Below are 23,279 nucleotides of genomic sequence, written 5' to 3'. Positions count from 1 at the left end.
TAAACTGTGTGGCACCTGCTACCCTTACACAGGAAACACAAGTGAGGCATCCCAGCTCTCAGGCTTTTAGAGGCAGGGATCCCTGAAGAATGGGAAGGTAAAGAAAGGGAGGGGAAATGTAGAGGAATCTGTACCTCATCTGACAGCAAGAGGCTTCTAGGAAAATAAAGGTGTGATTTAGTATTCCTGAAGTCATCATAGTCACAATGGAAGGCAATTAGTGTCATTCATAAGTAGTGTGCCCAAACTTCTCAGGTGCTAGCACAACAAATGCCAAGTATGTGCTCAGACACAATCACATAGAAGGCTGCATGAAATTTTGAGACGTAAAACAACCTACAGCCAGCCAAGGAAACCTATCAAACCCTTCAGAATTTTCTAGTATTGTCAGGTCTTTGAAACTGAGCCATTTTAGGATGTCTGATCTTCCACTAGTTAGATTTCAAGAACATCTGCTTTGGGTGTTCTGGAATAGTTAGGTCTTTAAACCTGTCCAAATTTACTTTTGTTTACCTGTTCCCATCTGACAGTGTATGCCTTCCAGTCCTTTCCACACTCTCCAGACAGACAAGGTGATGTTTGAAATCTGGCTGGCAGGAAATCACTTTTGTACTCCCCTACCTGCCCTGGTGGTGTTTTTTCCATCCAGGAGAGGAATCCAAATCATGCTGTTTGAAGTATCTGAATCAAATAAAACCTTTTCTTGCTCAAAACATACTTTTGCCTACCTGTCCTCAGACAGGTAGGACAATAGAGAAGCAGTTATTCACATGTATCCAAACTCTTGTTATAGTCTTATAACTACTTATCATAGTAAAATACTGCTTAAAGGTTACTTTCCTCCAATTTACACTGCTCAATAAAGGGCTTGTCCCAGTATGAAAGTCGGGACACCATTCACAACAGTCTGGGAAGGAAAAAGGATTACATGGTAGGGGGTAAGAAAAAAAAAAAGCATCTAAACATAGGTGTAAAGAAATAAAGTGATCCACAAGCTGAAACAAAACAGCCCGAAAACCCCACACCCTAAAAGCCCTTTAGTTACCCATTAGAAGTCAATGAGGCAGTCGTCAATATGCATCAGGTTTCTCCAGGAAGTAACTCGACACCCCCCCAAGATGTTTTAAAGCATCTGAGAGAGACTGGTAGTGACATTTGAGTGTGCTAGGGATGTTTTGAGCGCTTCAAATAAAGCCATGGGTTTTGCTGTCCAGCTTTTAAAAAGTAAAGCTTCTAGGCAATAATGGTTCTTTAAAATAACTGTAAAGAGCTGTATTGGGGCTGGTTGGGACACAGCAAATTTTCTTCACAGGTTTGTGGCTAAAGCAGTGCTGGTAATACACTGACTAATGCTGAGCAGTGCCCCTACTAGAGGGGGAAGGCAGGCCTGCTGATAGGGAATAAACTCTTTATTTTGCTTTGCTTCTGCATACATCTTTGCTCCTCAACTCCCCCCTCCCCCCACAAGTTTCCTTGCTTTTGTCCTAATTCTCTTCATCATCCCACTAGAACAAAAAATCTGGTGGAATAGGTGGGGACTCATCTGCTGTCTGGAGCCTAGTTTAACTCCAGCTACTTCAGTGGTCCAGTCAGACAACAGTATTTTATTCACATATGATGCTTAGGTTTCAGATACTCAGGTTTATCATAATATAGAGATCTAGATTAAAAAAAAGCTATATTGCAAAGTTCTCATGTTGGGGAATGCCAAGCTACAAAAACTGAAATCACACCATTGAAAATACTTGAAAGCTTGTGGGGAAAAATACTGGGAGATAGGGGGAAACTTGTGGGAGATAGGAGGAAAGAAAAATATTAAGTCAGTTCAAAGAAAAAAAGAGCTACATGATCCACATTTTGGGGTTTTTTAATATAAAATTTAATGTCATGAATCAAACAATTCTGTTTAGAAACATCTGTATAATGAAGTTAACTCCAGATTTTGAACCTCTAAATAACAAGATCCTTTGCCCCAGTTAACTTACATTAAGATAATCATCTGTCCTGCAAGTCAATCCTGAATATCCTTTGACTTACAGAGTGTTTATCATGCTGAAATTGATAGTTTGCTACACAATTACAAGAACAACAGTTTACAGTTCTTAAGTTACAAAAATAGTTATCACTCATTAGTTTTTCTATACATATCTCAAGCCATTATTTGCACACTCTGTACAGTGGATATTAACAGTGGTTAATTTTGCTTCCTTAAAACAAAAATGATCACATCACTGACCATCAGATCCAAAACATTCAGGTGCTGCAATACACTTGCATGTCTGGCACTAAATATCCCTGCCCAGAAAAAGCAGTTTTCAGTACCCAAAAGACATATGCATCCAGGTTGTTAAGACCCTTATAATGAAGAGGACAGCAGGATGGTCAGGGTGTTAGTCACCAACAGACTCCTTGCAGACAACTGTTCCAGTCTAACAGGGCTGCATACAGGCTGAAAAGGAAGCTTGCAAGGCAAAAAGCTGTAGGGCAGCAGAACCAACTACCCCAAACCACCCCTCTGGCAGTGTCCAGAACTCCTCAGCTAAAACAGGAAGGTGATTCCTCAAGTAGACAAACACTGGATGTTTTTGCCATACTCAAGTCATTGTTTCCATCATGTGCTGGTTGCGCTTTAGCTTGGGTTTCATCTCACCTCCAACCTTCCCCTCCCCCCCAAGAAAACTAATCTAGATGTTTTGGCCCAATCAGTGCCAACACTAACAAATGCTCTGCTGATTGCAGTAGTTCATTAAGTACATTGGTTGCACTTGCATTATTTCTCCTTCAGAGGCAACAGTAAGCCTGGAAGCATTGTTAGGGCTGTTGTGTTTTACCAGACAGGCAAGCAAGGAATGTAGTTCTCAGAGGTGTTACTGCTAGGTCTTACCCACCTCTTAACTCTCAAAGCTAAGTTCAACTGATGGTAAGCTTCACACAGTTGCATAACTCTGAAATAAGTCAATCATTTCTTAGGCTGCTATCTGAAAAGAGACAGATGCTCAACTACAGATCTGGGGGAGGGGTGGGAAAAAAGTACAACTACAACTAATCACCCCATTAGCACCACCAAAAAGAACATAAATAAATAAAAAGGAAGCCTTCAATGTTGGATAAAAACTAACACTACTACATTTCTCAATCTAGAAATGTTTTGCAGACTACTCCAAGCACTGCCCTTCCATCATTGAGGGCACAACACTTCAGTCAGATGGTTAAAGACCTTAAAAGTTCAACCCAAGCACTCAGCTTTACACACCAGAAACCAAAACAGCCCAAAGTAGTGATGTTTGCAAATTACTACTAGGAAAAAAAAATTGTTCACTTGCAGAACTTCTAGGACAACTTGGAACAAAGTCACCTAAGGCATGTACTTAGGTTTGGCAACATAAGCTAAAAAATACAAACATCACAATGTTAACAGCAAGGTCATGCACACATCAGAAGTGCATTAGGAATTTCAAAGCTATACCACACAGGAAAATAAAGACAGTTATGTTTGTCTTTACAAGAGATTAAGAATGAAGCAACTATTTCCTCAATATCAAAATGAGTAAACAAATTATGAATGAGCTTCTAGAGGCTTTTCCCCACATCAGGAATTCAAGTGTCAGGTACTTTTATTAAGAGTGCTTCCCTTTAAACTTTTCCAAATGGATATTTGATGGTTCTATCTTTGTTTGGTTGCTTTATTCAGTCAGTAATTCTTAAAGCATCATAGTTAAAATGTAAAATAATTTTATTCTCCAGGTCAGAATGGCCAAATAGCCAACATTTTTACCCATTTAAGTGTTCCATATTGATTTATGATTTCAGTATTTTACATTGATTCTACAGAGAATACATTAAATTGGGGGATTTTTTTTTTGCATTACAGTGCAATATCTGGACCACCAGTTTAGGGGATAACTAATTGAGCTTCCATTTTAAAGTGCAACAGGTTTTGGTACAGGAATTGCTACAAAAAAAGAAATCAAGTGAGAAGAATTATACAGGAAATATATCCCTTGAAACACAACACTACAATGCCAGCAGATATGCATTTGATAGCACTGGAAGATTATGGGAAAGTTACAAGTGAAATATGAATCCCTTCAGAGGAAGTCCTTCAGAAACCATCTTTCACACAGGAAAACAAATCAGAAAAGGCAAAATAAATCATGATTCTTCAAGCTGACCTGCTGGAAATAACTTGTACTTATTGACTTACAGTGAGCTGAAAGGCTTGCCTTTATTTTAAAATCAGATTTAAAAAGTGAAATAATTACAGGTCTGTTACTTGACTCTGCTCTCAGAGCTTATCTAAAACGTTACACAGGTTAACATTGATTTCCCTTGCTCGCTTCATATGTTTCCAAGCTCAGCCATAGAAATCAAGCCTAAGTATTCAAACAGTCCCTTATCTGACAGGATGTAGTATCAAAATTAGTAGTTAAATTCAAATACTTGCCTTGATGGTTATTAGTAATGTGCTGCCAGCTTTACAAGGACAAATGAGCACATGCCAAACCATACACCTTTGATTCTCTTCTGATTTAGTTTGAGGATTCATCAGTAAGATCTTTACCCCCCTCCTAATTTTTCAAGATGAGAACTCTTGGTCATTCAGTAAAGTCTACCATAAATTTATGGTGGTAAAGTTCATATCCATTAGACACCTCAGATGACAAACACTAAGAGTTGTATCTTTGCTCTTCTGACACATACACGGAAAGAATAATTCTACTCTTAATTCTATATTTTAGCATTAGCCAATAACAAGCATTTTGTGGAACTTCTGACCCACAGATTCAAGTGAGTGTTTTGCTCAGCACGACTGCCTAACTGGCAAAGGTCAGTTTGAGCCTCAACACTGTAACTTCAGTGTAATGTCACCTTGTCACACTTGTTCAAACAGCATTTGGGTCTGTCACCAAATAATTTTATTATTGTGCCATTCCAGTTATTTTATATAAACTTTTAGCCTTTGAAGGAAAAAAAGGCTTCTTTAAATTGGAATACATCTCTGCCTACAGCTGTTTTCTACTTAAAACCCCCTAACCAACCAACCCCTGAACAAACCAACCCAACACTCCAAGTGTAAATATTTTGACCTAGATGGACTGTCCTGGTCTTCAGTTATCACCTGTTATTTTTTCAGGACAAGCTTCTGCATGCATTTTATCAGCCACAAGACTGAATGTCACCTATAGTCCAGGAAGACTAAAGTCAGTTGTGAACTAGTTTCCCTTACGATTGCAGCTGTACTAAGGAACGTTGAGTTTGAAGTGCCCAGATTCAAGAATAATTCGGAAAGTACCGACTGTAAATCATCAGAACTGATTATGTCAGACTCAGCTCTCCAAAGCCAAAAGCTGCCATCTTCATAGTGTCAACAATTCCATGGAACTGACAGTTTAGGTTTCCAGATTTTTCCACATTCACAGGAAGAGCTCTCAGCAGTTCAAATAGAGGAGGATTTTTTTTTTGGGGGTGTGGGGGGGTGTGGGGTAATTTCTTCAGTCTTAGACCACTGATATTCTTTTCCCCACCCACCCAATCAGGGGCATCTAAGAGAGGTTGATAAAGAAAGAAAAAGATTAATACAGACATGTGCCTTCACTGAAGTACTGGAGCACAAGAGATTGTTAGTTGTAAGAAGTTACTCAGTAGCCTTTTTCCATAGTGTTTATTGCTAATTCATATTAGATAGCTTATTGAGCAGCACAAAACCAGCAATATACATTTTAAAAAATATATTATTCATTACAAGGTAACAGGACCTTCTTACAGCTGTATCTTAATCTAATTCAGGAATAAACCACTCCTGATCTAGTTAGTTAAAAAGTTCTGTACCTAACCCTTCAAGCAGTCAGCCTTCAGAAGTCAAGCAACTTTCTACCCCAAAATTTACAATCACCGTGTTTGATACTGACCCCAGAAATTCTCACTGTGCAAACTATTCTACTGTAACTATTTAACAGCTTTGTTCTAAGTCAGTCTCATGATTCCACCAGCATTTACTCTTACAGAAAGAATTGCTTTACTCTCCCTAACTCCAACATGAACTGTGAGTGCTCTGGAGATTGCTCACAACATATTAATACTTTTAAGTAGTTTAGATACACAGTGAATTAAAACAAAAATTATGAAAATTTACATCCAGCTGCCCAAACCCATGCTCAGTTTCCCTGATTTTAGTAGCTGTACTCCAAAGTTTAAGGGAGAGGGGGAAGGCAAGAAAAAGAAAGATACTGTCAAATTCTTTACCCACTGTTTTTCTACAGTCTGGAAGATACTTTGTCAGTAATGATTCTGAAGGTTGTTTTTAAACCAAACAGCATTCTCCTTACAACATCCCAGAGGTAGCAGGAGGTAAAATGAAAAGATGCCAGATTCCAGAAGTTGCACATTCAAGTATAGTGTCATCCAAGAGAGCTTTCCTGGCTTTCACAGACTGCATGTCACTTCTAATCAATCACGTATAGCAAATGAAAAGTGGAATCCTAAAGTAAAGAACTATTGCCACTGGGTTACTAAGAGAAGTTTCATACTCAGATACTTCAAAGTAATCTTGTTATTTGAGTAGTAATACTGTGAGTTTTAATATTCAAATATCAAGAACTGAAGTATAAACTTAAAATTTGAGTATCAAGTTCTCCAAAATGCTCATTAGTGACACATTTCACCTAAACACAGAAACACACAGTTACTCTAAGCTGATGTACCACACAGTAAAGAAAGGTCCCAGTTCAGTTCAAGACTCTGATATTCCCACTCTCCCTCCCACCACACAGCTTGACAGAAGTGCTTACAGTAACAGAAAGCAAACAGAAGGGGAAAACACAACATTTAACAAGTGCATCTATATACATTTTGCACCTTTTCCCTCCCTGCACCTGAAGTGAACAGGTCTCCATGTTTGCTATGCGTCACATGCATGTACTCTTCCCTTCACACAGTACCAGTCCTACTGAAAGGATCACTGCAAGCATCAACAGCAGTAGTTTCACACTAACCAACAGGTGCTTTTATTGAGGAGGCTGAAGTACATTTAAATATTCTGACTGGCCCAGCTGGTAAGTTGTGTTTCCTCCACAGTCCACGTACTGGTATCGCTCCTGGGATATTTGCTCAGAGTGGACAAAGTAAGAGGTTGTCACTGTCACTCTTAAAAAGAGAAAACAGAAGAGAGAGTTGTTTTGTAGGAGCCTTGCGTCTCCTGTTGTAACAGGTCATTGTTTTTACATTAGCAGAGTTTTTAAAAAGAAGTCAAGTTATAACCAACACTAGTTTACCACTATAAATATTCAACATGAAAGACATTTGGTTCCCTTAGCCCATTTTCTAATGAAATTGGTAAAATTGAGGTTTACTCACTAGTGTCTTGCTTCACAAGGAGAAAACCAATTATCTGAGAAGCCACAGCCATAACTGGTCTACAATTCCCCCTTTCCCCTCAGAAGAAAAAAATAAGACACCACTATGCTGCTATTTATGCCATCAGTCAAAAAAAGCAGACCTTGGCAAAGTACTAAAAGCTGCAACTGTTCCAAGATCACAAAGATCTTGGCAAATTTTTGGACAGTGGTTGATACACAAACTCAGTTTTTAAAAGTGTCTGAGACCTTAGCAGCTCCATGGCTGCAGACCAACTGCAGAGCAGATACAGTAATAACAGTTTCTTCTATTCGAGTGTCTTTACATCACCAGAACCTGCCAAAACACAAATTTCAATAACTATGAAGATCCTACCTTAAAAAAGAAGTTGTTTTTATCTGTGGTGCAAAGGCTCTGGGATTCATCACTTCTGAGTAATATTTCAATCAGAACTGCATTTTTATGCTACATTTACATTACATTTTTACAGCTGTTCCCAACAAATAGGAAGTTTCCATACTTACTGCATCATCACTACTATGTTATGCACTTTGATAGATGGTAAAGTGCAGAAGTCACTGCAAAAAAAGAGAAGCAACTGTTAGATTTGCATGAGGCTTTTACAGGTAATCATTTAAAAAGCAGGAATTGGTGTTTTTCAATATCAAATTTCTACAGTTAAAGGTCTCTTATTACCGGTTACAGCCTATGCGTTGCATCACCGTGCTGAAGCAATGAATATTCTCACATGTACAAATCACATTAGTCTGTTTTCTCTAACAATGTTCATAAACAATTGCTGCCCTGAAGGAGAGCAAGTCCACATCTTAGACTACAGGCACTGACACATGGCAGTTTCTCTGCCTCTACTCCAAGTCTGCACAATTCACCTCTGGACTGGACCAGCAAGCGGATCATTGATCCAAGCTATTGCCAAGGCTGCAGCTACCCAGCAGAAAAGCCTGAAATCATGCAAAGTTCTCTCTTGCTCCAAAAGAGCTGGCATCCACTGGAACTGCACACAGACAAGCCTCAATAGTTAACTTCCTGTTCAGTGTAAGAGAATGTTTGGTTTTGTTACCACAACACAGAGAGTGTACACTTACAACATGTAGCTCATTTCATCTTGTATGACTGTGGGCACCATATAGTCAATCTAAAATAAAGAAATAAATGAAAGCACAAAAGTGAGTAGATTTATACATAAAGATCAACATGTACTCATCTTTGAAAGCCTATCCAGATTACCTGTTTCATATCCAGAGGACCAATGTTGGTGATGTTGTTTAGCCGTGCTTTGCCAATAACTGTTTTTGAAAACTGAACCTGGGCTGTGATATTTGCCACTTCGACAGAGTAGCAGTTGTTGTTCGTTATATTTAGTGTGGTCTGAAAAAAACAAACACACACAAAACACTAACAACTATCCATTTTGACTATGATGAGAACACATACTGACCAAGACAGCAATACCAGCCTTGGAGGACTGAGTGGCAGGGTGGGTAAAGAACCAACCACTTAAGGGTTGTTTTATGAATATATTGAGCAGCACAAACTTCTGCACAGCTCCCCTAGTGACCACCCTCCACTGCAAAGATTTCATTTCTTGCTCAATTATTCCTTAAAAAAAAACACACATTAGCTATCATAGGGCCCTTTTATTCCACGGCTGCTTTGCTTTATTTAAAATGAGGAACTCTACCAAAAGTCTTCATGTGTTGACTACATTACCAAGTGGAGAAGCATGTGGAAAGAACTCCTTTAAAGATGGACAACAAATTTTTAACTCAAAACCAGTTTTGACAGATGTATAATACCATGGCAGCACTTAATAACATTCCTACATTGACACACCACACTAAAACCATTGCAAGAAGAATGCAGACAACTTCAGAGTCACCATTCCCATAAAAACAGAAGGCGTAATGGTAGCTTGCAACTACACTTCTATTAGTGATAGCTACAGGAACCAGACACAGCAGGGGCAGTTACACTGATCAGTTTGAAAATTCTACTTCCTTGTATTTCTTACTGCACTAAGCTCACCAAGTAGACCACAACTTGTATGTGTGCTGAAGTGTGGCAGTAGTTGCATTTCTCCATGACACATATCCCCCAAGAGAGCAGGGCTTACTGTGATGTTGAGATAGATGATTCGTCTATCCGGTTCGTAGCTGACGTACACTGACTTCACACCAACATATTCCACGTCGATTGCACGAGGGAACAAGAAGAACACAGGCAGCCCAGAAAGCAGTAAACACACAATTACAGAAGCAGTCACATAGAGCTTTCTGTAAAAAAAACCACACCAAAACAGATTTCAGAGTCAAAACCAAATTAAAAAGAGTGGCATGATATTTTCTTTTAAATGATAAGGAGCAGGATTACTCAATATAACTAGTTCAGTTTATTTCTAGCTTCCATTAGCTTCCAAAGGGGTAAAAAAAAAAAAAGCTATGCTGCTCTTCACCCCTCTGCCTTTTTATATATAGTCTTGTTTATACATCAGAAATCAAGTTTCAAAACATGTGGTCATCCCAACATTTGTAACTTAAGAGGAAAATGGAAGAGGTAAATATTTATGTGCTTTGAAACATAAGTGCTTCCTCTTCAAATCTATTTTATAGCAGAACTCTTGTCACTCTGTTGGATTCTTGCACAATGCACCCAGAAGGAAGAACAATGTTCTTGCATTCTTTACATTGGATTCTCGGTCTTTAAAGACTTTAAGGGAAAGTGTTAGACTCCTGATAAGGCACCAACTTCTAAAAAAACATGCAGACATTATGGAAAAAAAAAGAGTCAATATTTTTCCAAACAAGGAGGCCTGAGCACTGTAATTAAATCTTTAAGTAGATTCCAGGGGGAAAAAAAAATATTTAAATATGCTATATGAGAATGATGAATTTATTGACTTTGCTAGCTGCTCAGCTTTCCAAATTAATTTCCAGGTAGCAGAAATTTTGTAATAGTGGGCCAACAAAGTTACTACTTTATTCAGATTTGAACACTGAAGATGTATCTGCTTGGACGAATTAAAATGCTAGAGACTGAAAAACACTTGCATAAATACCTGCAGATAAATACCTGCATTAAGAGAGCGTGTCTTTGTAAGACAATGTAGAGGGGAGTATGCACACCTGTTAATAAATAACTCTCTGAGAGGTAGAGGTTAAGGCTGATATTGCTCACGAGCAGGGTTCCTTCAACATCAAGTGCAAGAAAGCATGCCACTGATTTTACCTTCTTATGCCTCTCTCCTTTAAATTGCTGAATTTTAACAAGAAAAATTAACTGTAGATTCACATATCAGAACTAACTATTGACTTACGTTCTTCTTGGCTTCAGTCTCTGATCACTGTATGGAATTAGTGCTACCAGCTGATTTTCCTGTCCTGGAAACAAGAACACCCTTTCAGAATTCAACCAAAACAAAGAATAAGTATTGTTGTAGTTACTTCAAACAAAAAGTGCCCATTATAACTCAATGGCACCAAAGAATAAACACTAAAGTTAAATAAAGATTTAAATTCCAGATAATGGCCTAAGAGAAATACTTCTGTAGCTTATGTCACTTTCTGATACAGAGCATGGCTTACATAACATGAAGAAAAAAGTATCAAGTCCACAAAGACCAAAACCAGCAACAAATTTTGCCTCTGTGCTGCATACATGCACAGGACACAGCACACCTCCACGACAGAGGCACACAGCAGTTTCCAGTTCTCTCTGCCAGACCACATAAAGTCACAGGATAAAACATTCAGAAGCTTGCACAGTAAGACCTGATCCAGAATGCATTCTACACATACTCTTCTGAAAAGCAGATGTCACTTTTGTTCAAAACATAGTAACTACAAGAAAAAAAGAAGTATCAACTTGGGTGGCTTTGGCAACAAGTTAAACATAGACTGTTCTGGCAATCACTGCTATGCACAACCATTTCTCACGGGACTGAGCAGCAGCACCCTGTCAGTCATAAAAGCATCTACTGGAATTACACCAAACCACAAGTTACTTTACCACATACCATTTTTAAGAGGGGCATATCTTAACAGAGAAATAAAGAATGCAACTACAGATAAGCTGTTGAAAATACATGGACTACAACTGTCTTCAGAGCTTTTGTTATTTACTGTACAAGAAAAAGGAATTGAAATTCATACAAGAATCCTCCAAAGAATAGGCTTTTGAACATAGGAATTTCCACCATTGCTAGTGCTTTTACAAGTAAAACTTGTTTCTGATACTATCTAATATTTCAAGTTATCAGGCAAACAAACCAACCCTTCCTTCTCTATAGTCTGGTTAAGACAGGTTTCAGCTGCATAGCTTCTCCACACTTAAAATTTGCTGAATTCAGAGATACTCCAAGAACAGATCTTAGCATAAAAGTTTTAACAGCTAACACAAAAAAATCTCTTATATTTTCAACTATTTGAACATCCTGAGGCTTCTACCACCTATTCCCAGGTGAGACAGAAGTATTTGTGAACTATCCCAGAACCTAATCTAACTGAAGCACATGTGCAAGGACAGTATGACAGCGAGACCAGCCAGTTTTCACAAGCTGCTGGTCACAGTAAGTTCTGAGAAACTGAGTAAGAAAGAATTCTGGTAAAACCAAAGCAGTCCCGGAAACTTTCTCATCAGCTCCTCTCTACCCTGCCAAAGGGAACATCTCACAGCTGGGGCAGAAGGCTGTGCCTTGGTGTGCTGCACTTACAACTTTCTCCTTGCCCAGTTTCAGATACCCTGCGCTGTTTCAAAGGTTTGTTTCTAAAAAGCTATTCGGGTGACTTAAGGCATAGCAGTGTAATGCAGCAGAACGTGGTCTTAAAAGAAAAGGCAAAGCAAAGGATGAGGGCAGCCAGCAAACAAAACCTTCGGGCACAAAGACAAGTGCTGTGCAGCCTACTGCTTCCTGGGGCAGCCAGATCAGAGCAGAAAATTTGCTATGCATCATCAGCTAAAAGGTGTTGCAACACAGGCCATATTTTCAATTCCTCACACGTACACAACAACCAAGCTTGCAACTTTCCCCATACCATTTTAAAGACACCCAACACCTTCCAAATGCTAACCTAGACCCACAGGGATGTCAAGTACATTATAGCTCTGGACGACTTCCTGTACAGGGTTTTAAGTGCTGAAAATTTTGGCACCGTAGCATTTTTGCTTTAAAACAAAAAGTAATCTGTATTGGATGTGTTATTTTCCAGCAACACAACGGCAAGGGACATCCCAGATATACTGTCATACTGCAAGGAAGTGTTTGGTTTTAGAAATTTAGTTTTCCAACAAGCATTTCTGGAATTTGTTATTCAGTGTATGGCTTTAAATAAACAGAGATCCTCCTCCAGCTGTGAACAATATCCAAAGCGTTATGTAACACGAACTGAGTATGGTGGCAGCTATTAACCCCCTCACAACTGCTTTCAGAATGGTGACTTGTTAAAACCAGCAAGAATTATAAAGCTTTTACTTCCTCCCTAGTGCAAATACAAGTAGGAAGTTTAGGGTAGGGAAGGTGAGGTGGGGACACTGATCTTCTCAAGTTTTGGTATAAGCAACCTTTTTTTTAGGGATTAAAATATTTAAACAACAAATTAGATTGACTATCTACATAGGCAGAACTACATTCTTTCTCCCCATGCCAGTGAAAAGGTTTAACGCTCTCTGTATTTGCAGCTATTTTTGCTAAGTTGTATATTAATTCCAACAGTTTAAAATAGGTAGTAAAAAAAAGAGATGCAATAAAAATGGGGGAAAAAAATTAAGTTGCAAGAATTCGGGGCAGGCATACATAGGTGTACTACAATCATACAGATAAGACCCAACAGGTAACAGGCAAAGCTGAGTCAATTTATGTTTCATTTATCCAGTCTAATCAAAACGTGCTTCATGCTAAGGAGTCAAGATGATAAAAAATCATCTTGTATTGCTTGTACAGGTTATTACAGTTACAACTGCACATGATTGGGAGGTAAATTTAGAGGCTAAAATGGAAATAAACTAGACTTACCTCGTGGAATTCTTCCTGTTCCCTGGCAAGTTGGGCAGGTGACACTGTCCCTTCCTGTAAATTCCACATAAGGAAACTGCGACACATCTCCACATCTGCTGTCCTCATTGTGGGATTCTGAGTTAACTAACCCATTCCTCATGTTATCAGACACTGTGCTTCCATCATATCCCTCCTCCTTGCATGTGTGCAAAGGCAGGTGAGAAAGAGATTTTCCCATGTCTACAATAAAGGTCAGAAGAAAGTTTTCAGAGAAAACATTCAAACACGGCTTGGACTCCTCATGCCCTCTTATCCAGATCGCTTAGGACCCGCAAAACACTTAAGGCCCTACCAAGCTGGAGTCAATCCCAAGTTGTAAGAACCTGAAGTAACTGGGAGCTTTGTTCAGATCCTCTAATATGCACAGGTTGAACAGGGATCAAAGAGACTTCCAAGTTAAAACATCTGGCAAAAGGCTGTAAGTCTAGTACTGCTTTTCAAAGAATTGTACAGATTTTCATACTCACATATAAAAAAAAAACCCACAAGTTCAAGACTGGGCTCTAAAAAGCAAGTTTGCCATTTTCAATGCATTTTACATACACTACATACACATACAGACCCAATTCTATTAAGTTTTTTAAGTTAGACTGGTTTTGAGGACACAGGATCAGCTACTAATTTCCAAGCCAGAAATCTCCAGGTGTTTAAACTGATGATTCTTTTTAACCCAAAGGAGGACTGGCTTGCAAGAAAGTCAAAGAAAAAAAATGCAGTTACTTTAACATAGCTGCTGGCAATGTGTAGCATTTAGAAACTTGTTTAAAAAAAAAGGTGTTAATTACAAAACCATTTTTGCCATATATGCAAATTCTCACATCTTGTTACTGTAGCTTTTCACTGAAACTACCTTGAAACACAGAACACTTGAAACTAAGGTTGTAATGAAGTGGTGCAAACTTCCTTAATTTGCATCAAGTGGAAAACAAATGGAGGAATTAAAAACATAAATCTGTGAAGCAGTGGTGACAGAGTTGTCCAGCTTAAGTTGCTTAAGACAGAGACACCAGTCCTACTCTTGAGAACAGGATGTTTTAAAGAGTATACAAAACTTCAGCTTTCCCATTGTTTTTAAAAGTGACTGCAAGTAGTTAGCATGCTGGTTTACTCAGAAAGGAAACCTGAAGAATTGAGAGCAAAGTAAGATGGAGTATTTTAAACCAACCACTCAAGACAGAACAGAAAGATCTGAAACTTAATGGCAACACAAGCACATGAATTCATTATATTGCCAAAGTCTAGGTGAATGTAGGAGGGGAAAACTAATTTGACAAATGCCAACCAGCCCCAGTTACTGTTCCAAATACTCAGTATTCTTTTATCCATTTAAGTCACCCTTACAAAAGGGGAAAAAAAATATCCCTATTCTCATGATGCTACAGCACTTTTAAAACAATCCAAGTTTGAGAGATATTTAATAAAGGAAGTTGTTGAAAATTAAAACTATTGGGCTATTGAAATATTTTTCTTAAAAGGCTGCTGACAGTGTTGATGAATATTTTGTTTGTGGTTTTTGCTTACTGTTCTCCTTGTAGCTGACCTATAGCCTTTAAGCTATGAAACCCGAGTCCTGCAGCTTAGGCAAGAGCTGTCAGCCATAGTCTGAAAGCTTAAGGATCAATACCTTGCGCTGCTGTGCTACACCTGTATTCAACTTACCTGCTTTACTGATGGCAGGCTCAGGCTATGTGAACGTGAACAACTAAATAGAAAACAAGTAGCAACTCTGTAGGAAAAAGCAGTCACTGAAGACCCAACATCCATGCTATACATGTTTTGTGTGTTTATTTCATACTAGTTCTTGTCTAGACTCACATTACCTCCCACCTGAAACGCACCTTCTAGTTTTAGCTTCTTCCAAAAGGAAGACAGTTCGTGCACTCCTAGATCACTTTGATGTGAACCAAACTGCAGCTAACAAAAATGACCTGAAACTCATTTCAAGAGCTCGATTTTTATTAGAATTAAAATACCAATGCAGATGTATCCTCTAATGCCAACACTACCTGAGCTCCAGTAATGAGAATTTAATAGCATTGTCCTGCTGCCAGAGACTTAAAACACGTCTTAATTCACAAATGAGAAAACAGACACCAACTGTCAAGTGAAACGTGTTCCACCAATGTGCTTTCTCCACCCCCATTCCCCAACCCCCAACCCTCTTTTTTTCTTTTCCAGCTGACCAAAACTCAGCAACTTTGTTCTTTCATCCAGCACTTACACACTGAACACTAGTTGTTCTGGGAATGTGTCATATCCGTAAAAGACAGCCTCTATAATGTCACTGAAGTCACAAACCCTACTCTTCTTTAATAGCTGTGCTTTGATTCAGTATCTCACTTGTAACTGATGTAGATGATCCAAGTCTCCTTGGACTTGCCTGGAGTTCCCTTGAATTCAGTCTGTTAGAAAGTGCTTGGTACATTAAAAATTGTTGTGCTGAGCAGGTGCTGTTTAAGACTGCATCCTGCAGCTTGCCATGGCACTGCAGCATGACGGAACACAGACAAACCCCAAGCAACGTCCTAAGCGTACAGAACCACCACATCCTGAGTTACACACAAGACTGGGAGGGGAAAACGGTTTTGTTTATAAACCCTGTGAAACTTTATAAAATAGACTGGCATACTTATCCAAAGAATTTCGGTGGCATGCTTGTCCCTTATATGCAAATATGTAAAACTGAGGTTACAAACCTACTTTTTCAAAACAGCAGAATATTTTTAAGCACAACCATGTTCTGCTACGCCAGCTGTGGCTTCAGCACGACTGTTGCAAGCTCCTCCAAAACAGAGGAAGCTGCGAGATAAGGTGATGACTCGGCAGTCACAAAACGACCAGACACCCGCAGGCATCTCTAGTGCTGCCTTTTACGACCCCTTTAGAACCACAACTCTCCCACACAGCCTACTCGGAAAGGCTGGAGCTGCGAGAAACACGGGAGTCAGGACCCCCCCCCCCCCCCCAGATTCACGGGTTTTCTCGCCCGCCAAGCCAGAGCAGGAGCCGCTCTCGAAAACATGGCGAAGTGTCCAGCCAGTGGGAGCGGACTAAGGCCCAAGGGAAGCAGACCGATGCCCGGTGAGCTCGGCCGCTGCCAGGATGCCCTGAGGAGGAAAGGTCTCGGCGCGCAGGGCCGCGGGCAGCTGACCCTGGAGGTAACCGAGCCCCCGCCGCGGGTCTGCCCGGGCCTCACCGAACCCCACGAACCACCGTCACTACTCCCCACGCCTAGCGCCCAGCTCCACCGGGGCCTCGCAACGGTAGGCCGCGCTCGGCCTGGCTCCCGTACAGGCCCGCCGCCGCCCCCCAGCTCCCCTCCGCCGCTGAAGCGGCCCTCCCCACCTGCGGCGCGGGCTCCGCGGGCCGGGCCGAGGCGAGCCGAGGCGAGGCGGGGGCGGCAGGCTGCGCCGGGCACAGGCAGCAGCAGGGCCCAGAGCTCCAGGTGTAGCACAGCTGCCTCTGCGGTAAAGTCCCGATCCGCGGCTGCGCGGGGAGGCGGGGGTGGAGCCGCGTCCCTCCCGTTGCGTTCAGTTGCTGTCGGCCGCGGGGGGAGCTGCTCTGTGGGGCTTTCTTGACTGCCCCTTGGTTGTAGGTCGGGTCGCGGCTGTCCTTTGGGTTGGCGGAAGGCTCGGGAGTCACACAAACCACCGTCTTGAGCAGTGAGGCGGTGCCCTAGACGAGGGTGTGGATTGAGGAGTGCTCCTGGGCCCCAGGGCCAGAGGAAAAGGAGCCCCTCTCCGCGGCTAAGGAGTGGAGAGCAGGGTGCGTTTCCTCTCCAGGTTTCTCATATTCCTGGTGAGCAGGTCTTAGGAGGAGTGCCTGAGGGAACTGGGGTTGTTTAATCTGGAGGAAAGGGGAAATGTCGCTCTCTACATCTCACAGTATCACACAGTATCACAGTAACTAAGGTTGGAAGAGACCCCATGGATCATCAAGTCCAACCTGTTCCAACAGACCTCACAACTAGATCATAGCACCAAGTGCCACGTCCAATCTCCCCTTGAACACCTCCAGGGACGGCAACTCCACCACCTCCCTGGGCAGCCCATTCCAATGACGAATGACTCGCTCAGTGAAGAACTTTTTCCTCACCTCGAGTCTAAACCTCCCCTGACACAACTTGAGACTGTGTCCCCTTGTTCTGGTGCTGGTTGCCTGGGAGAAGAGACCAACCCCCACCTGGCTACAACCACCCTTCTCCCTGAAAGGAGATTTTAGTGAGTTGGGTGCTGGTTTCTTCTCCCAAGTAACAAGCCATAGGATGAAAGGAAATGGCTTCAGGCTGCACCAGGAGAGGTTTAGATTGGAAATTGGGGAAAAATATCTTTACATAGAGAGTGGTCAGGCATAGGAAGAGGCTGCCCGGGGGGAGATGTTGGAGTCACCATCTCTGGAGATGTTTAAAAAAAAGTATAGACATGGCACTTCAGGGCATAATTTAGTAGGCGTGGTGGTGGTGGGTTGATGATTAGATTTGATGACCTTAAAGGTCTTTTTCCAACCAAAAATGATTTTGTGATTCTGTTCTGATTCTCTGTCAGCAGCTGTTTGCTGCTCTACCTGCAGCTGCATGCTGCCTTTCCACATAAGCTCCACGTAGTGTTGCTCGCAGGAAAAAAAAAAAAGTGGAGATTTTTCTTTCTGCATCTGAGTTTGCTTTGTGGTAGCTCCACACCATAACTGTTAGTTTCTGTTACCTGTTTGATACCTCTGGTGAAACTCACTCACCAGGCTGGGCTTGGAAGGAAACAAGATGCTTGAGCAAGAGAAGCTATGGCAGATTAGCAAAAAGAGCGTGGGAAATGAGCCTTAACTGCTTCACTCCAGCTTTATAATTCATGTCGTATTATACAAGGTTGCTTGTGCACTGAATGTTTATTTAGGGCATGGGCAGTAAGGTGTTTTCTGAATGATTAGCTAGAGCAAAGTGAAGTACATTGGAAGTGAACAACTTGTGATTTTTTTGTGTGCTTCAATGTCGTTGCCTCGGGTCCATGAAAACCGCCACTCTGAGGAGCACAAAGCACACTTAGTGATAGCTTTCAGCTGCCCAAACAGAAAGTGAGAACATGAAGTATTTGCCTTTTATGTTGCTTTAATAATAGTGGCAGCCAGGCACATTGACCTGAATCATCACACAAGAGGGGACATGCTGGAAAAGGTCTAGCAAAAAGGGGTTTGGAACAAGTTTGGGAGGTCATGCTGAGTTCTGGCAATTCAGAGTTATTCACCCTGACAAGTTCTCTTAATACAGATTTATTCAAGAGAAATATTCTTAGGAAATTGTAATTAGCATGGAGATTTTGATCAAATCCGAATTTTTGCACCTTAAACTGCAGCAGTTTTGGTCAAATACTAGCAGCCCTCAAACTCATCTTTACCAGATGTCACAGTTACCCAACAGAGTGTTTCCGTTGCTATGACAGAAACAACAGTTGAAATCAGCATGGGCTTTAGAGATGTTTCTTTATAATTAATAGAGATGTTTCCTGTTAAAGGCTTCTCACTACTTGCCATAGCTTTTCCTCTGTAGCTTTGACAAAACCAGAAGTGGTTTGGTTTGTTCTCATTAAAGCTGTCATGATGGAAGGGAAGTGGTTTATTTCTGTTCTTTTCATTTAGAAAGTACATTTTAAAGATACCATTTTAGAAGGAGAAATGGATACACTGGAGGGATCTAGAGGCCTGGAAGTGGAAGTATCCTCAGGCTCATTTATAAATCCTCATAATTTATTTGCTGTATGCTAAAGTAGTGCAGTGAAGCCTGAGAATATACAGTACAGTGTTACACCCACTGTTCAGGCTTGAAAAACATGAAGAATGCATGATAACAAGATGTGCAAATTAGGAGTACTTAAATATGCAATGAGATACTTCAAAGTATTACCAAAATGGGTTGCTGAGCTTGGGCTAATCAAGACAAGGGTCTCTGTGATTATAGCAAGGGTATTTTGCAGTGAGGAAGTACAGGCTGCACAGCATCCAATAGTGCCAGTTCATGAACTGAATAGATTATGTCTAGATGAGGAATGCATGCTTAAACATAGATAGAAATTGATCAGAAGTGCAAGGTAAATAGTAGTGCTAGTAGGAGGGGCATGAAATGGAAACACTTGGCATGACAAGAGAAGCTGAGATCATCACCTTCAGACTGAATTATGGGACAGTTGCAAGTTATATGGGCTCTTAGTTCTCACAGATCACTAAGCTGTTTATACTTCTGATAGTGTATCAGTAAAGAAATGCAAGTGGTAAGTCTGGTTTCAAGTCAGGTTGTGTGGCTGGGATATAAGCGAGTCAGGTCCTGGAGAGTGTTTGAATTAGCAACCCCTATGGCAGCTGGTTTTGTCAGTGTGCAGCCTTCCAGGTCTTGTGAGGACCTGCAAGAGATGTAGACCTTAGAAGTACCAACAAAGAATTATATTTGCCTCTAATTTGCTCCCTGTGAATAACAAGATGTTGCTCAGAGCCCCCAGGCAACCTGACCTTGAATGCTTCCTGGGCTGGGGCTTGCACCACCATGTTTTATCCTGTGTCCTAATACTGCTTTGAGGAGTAATTGCACTAAATATAAATCATTAAAGAAATCCACTGTATTAATTTGATCTGTTTGGGATTTTTAAAACCTGCAGTTTTGAAACCACCTTTCCCCCTCCCTGTATTTCAGAAATTATATTCTCTGGTAAATTATATTCAGGTATTAGACTGTGTCCAAAAATATTTATCACAGATACTTTCATTGCTATGTATTTTCTGATGGTAGGGCCTGTGCACTGAGTTACTTTGCATGAATAAAACATAGACAGTCTTTTATAACTGGTGTGTTTTATGATGTATTGCACAGCTACTGATAGCAGTCATTCTTGCAACACTCCATGGTCTTCTGCAGTATATACACAGAATCACACCTTAAAGTTTCTCTTTGTTCACCACATGTGCACAAACCTTAAATTCTGCATTAGATGACAAATGAATGAGATGATAATATTTTGTAGGAACATTTCTTTTTAATCCATTCCTTCATAATTGTGTTGCTGTATAAGAACTGTGCTTGCTCACTGCACTACATACTTCTAGTGCTTCGCAGAAAATAGTCCCTATTTCTCCTGTTTGCCTATTTGAAAAAATACCAGAACAACCCAAAACATGTAGCTGAATATTGATGGGGAAAACCCAATACTGATAACAATCCACAGATCTAACCAAAGAATAACAAGTATTGTGATCTGTTGGCTGAATGACCTCGTGATACACCTTAATGGTTTTTAATAGATTCTTTAAGATCTAGGTTTTTGTGAATCATGTGCAGAACCATTTGCATTTACCTTAGAGGAGCAGCTGTGGCTGCCTTCAGACATGCATGTGGACATGGAATAATACTGAGCAGCCCCATTGATCTTGGACTCATCTGATTTACATATGATCTGTGTTGCAGTTTCTGATGGAGGAAGATACAAGCAAGGAGCTTTGTTATTCACTTTGAGGATGGCAGAGCGCTGGAACTGACTGCCTAGAGAGGTTGTGGAGCCTTTGTCTCTGGAGGTATTCAAAACCCACCTGGATGTGGGTTGCCCCCTTCTTTGCCCCTTCTTGCCCCCTTCTTTGCCCCTTCTTGCCCCCTTCCTTTTCCCCTCATAGATATTATTTTTTTTTAACTGGAAAACCTTGTTTATTATAAAAACCCAACATCACAGTTTGTGAAGACAAATGAATATAAATAAATCTGTTTCAAGTGACTATTCAAAGGTTATACTTGCAAGTGCCCTTTTGTTTTGTTTTTTCTTCATCAGAGATATACTTTATTTTTCAGCTGGGAATTTTGCTGTGCCAAAGGGCTTCCAGAGACAATGTTTATGTTTCTGTTTCTTCTCCCAGGCAGCCAGTACCAGAACAAGAGGACACAGTCTCAGGCTGTGCCAGGGGAGGTTTAGGCTGGATGTTAGGAAGAAGTTCTATACAGAGAGAGTGATTGCCCATTGGAATGGGCTGCCTGGGGAGGTGGTGGAGACACCATCATTGGAGGTTTTCAGGAGGAGACTTGATGGGGTGCTTGGTGCCATGGGTTAGTTGTTTAGGTGGTGTTGGATTGGTTGATGGGTTGGACGAGATGATCTTGAAGGTCTCTTCCAACCCGGTTTATTCTATTCTATGTAATGCTCTATGTAAGTTCTGCAGAATTCTAGTGGATACATACAGAAGAGGTGGAATTAGAAATGAGTACTTTAACTTATCATCAGAGAAATAATTTGTCATGGAAAAGGTTATCATATAATTGCATTGCGATTATCTTAATGAGTGTAATTTATTAGGTCTGATTTTGTTTTTTTGGTCCGCTTTTGCACTTCTTCGAATGAGGATCTTGTTAAAATGTTTTTCATTAGTGTCAGGACAACTGCATCAAAATGTTTTATTGAAAATGTAATCAACCTATTACTGTTTATGCTCTTACTGCAAAAACAGTGTGGTCTAAAGGGACTTTTTACAAAGGGTGTGTTTCGAGTCAGTACACGATGACAGTGTGTTAATTCCTGGAGTACACAACATAATTCTATTATTTTAAAAGTAGAGAATTCCATTACAACAAAGGGCAATGCCACCTTGAAACAGACTAATACCATATAAAATTATGCTTTTTTGTTCTGTAATACAGAAGAGAAGTTGTGTTGTTGGATGGCACTGTAGAGATTTGAAGAATACAGGCGTAGCTGCTTGAAGATTAAACTAACTTTTCTTCCTTTTTCCCCCCTTTTTCTTTCTTCCAGTGAGCTATGCTTATTTCAAAAGTTATGTAGTGTTCACAGATCTGTGATTCCTGGCAGAGGCTGTTATCCATTCATAATAGATTGCTTCTCTCCTGCTCTGGCTTTAGATTTCAAAATTAATCTCTAGATTTTTCTTCCTTTTTTTGAGTGGTGGATACCAGAAATAATATGCATTTATTGTTAAGTAGATTACAGAATTCCTATTTTATCTGTCATCTGCAGATGTTAGCCTCACAGAGCTTTGGTTGACCATACCTGTTGCCCCAGTAAGGAATCCAGTAACATGATTATATATCTGCAGTTAAAGGATAAAGCAATGATCATTATTACTAAGTGAATTTAACTGTGCACTTCCCTTTCTAGCTGTTTAGTGTGTTAGATGCATTCCTCTAATCTTGTCACACTCAGTTTCCCATGTATATGCATGTCCTAAATAGTGCCACTGAAATTGAGAAACAGTCTAAAATAACCAGAAATAATTTGAAGCTAGCTGTGGCTGGAGAAACATCCATATAATATTTGTATAATCTCAAAGGATGTGTTTACTAGAGCTAAAGATGCCCCTTTGGTGAATTAGAAGTAATTCAATTGATAGCTAACTTTGAAGTTAAAAGCAGAGTTGTGGTACAGGTAGCCTGAAATTCAATGGAAAATGTCCAACCATGTTTATGTTCTTACATAAGGCAATCAGTGTAGTGGATGACATCAACTGCCCAAAGTTAGACCTGGTGAAAGTAAAACTAGAGATGAATGTGTTTAAAACCATATAGAATTACTGCTTAAGTCTCTTGATTAGTGGGAAACAAGAACAGGACAGAATAAATCTTATGAAGAGCAACTGAAGGAGCTGGGGCTGTTTAGTTTGAAAAAGAGGTGGCTGAGGGGAGCCCTGATTGCTGTCTACAACTGCCTGAAAGGACAGTGTGGAAAGGTTGGTGCTGGTCTCTTCTCACAGGTAATTAGTGATAGAACAAGAGGGAACAGCCTCAAGCTGCGACTGGGTAGGTTTAGACTGGACATTAGGAAAATTTTTTTCTTGGAAAGACTGGTCAGGCACTGGAATGGGCTGCACAGGGAGGTGGTTGAGTCGC

General features: G+C 40.5%; 1 protein-coding gene across 1 annotated transcript; it reads right to left on the bottom strand.

Annotated features, from left to right (window-relative positions):
- Window positions 1-6,200: 6,200 nt before the first annotated feature.
- On the bottom strand, window positions 6,201-16,801 carry TMEM106B (transmembrane protein 106B). The gene is made up of 8 exons (XM_054161129.1): window positions 16,769-16,801; window positions 13,382-13,603; window positions 10,688-10,751; window positions 9,488-9,647; window positions 8,602-8,742; window positions 8,460-8,509; window positions 7,878-7,931; window positions 6,201-7,143 (listed from the first exon to the last, which is right to left on the bottom strand). Exons 2-8 carry the CDS (start codon window positions 13,599-13,601, stop codon window positions 7,005-7,007), a joined length of 828 nt encoding a protein of 275 aa, XP_054017104.1. The 5' UTR covers window positions 13,602-13,603; window positions 16,769-16,801; the 3' UTR covers window positions 6,201-7,004.
- Between the last annotated feature and the right edge of the window lie 6,478 nt (window positions 16,802-23,279).

The sequence above is a fragment of the Dryobates pubescens genome, chromosome 4, assembly GCF_014839835.1.
Source record: "Dryobates pubescens isolate bDryPub1 chromosome 4, bDryPub1.pri, whole genome shotgun sequence".
Taxonomy (NCBI): Eukaryota; Metazoa; Chordata; class Aves; order Piciformes; family Picidae; genus Dryobates; species Dryobates pubescens.
This window is presented reverse-complemented; position numbering and strand designations above follow the sequence as displayed.

Bases quoted from the DNA above. Each gene is read 5' to 3' on its own strand.
- TMEM106B (XM_054161129.1), bottom strand. From the start codon at position 13,601: ATGGGAAAATCTCTTTCTCACCTGCCTTTGCACACATGCAAGGAGGAG. The intron at 8,510-8,601 runs GTAATCTGGATA...TCTTTATTTTAG, and splicing joins GTCCTCTGGATATGAAACAG to ATTGACTATATGGTGCCCAC. The intron at 7,932-8,459 runs GTAAGTGTACAC...CTTTTTTTGCAG, and splicing joins GATGAAATGAGCTACATGTT to TGACTTCTGCACTTTACCAT.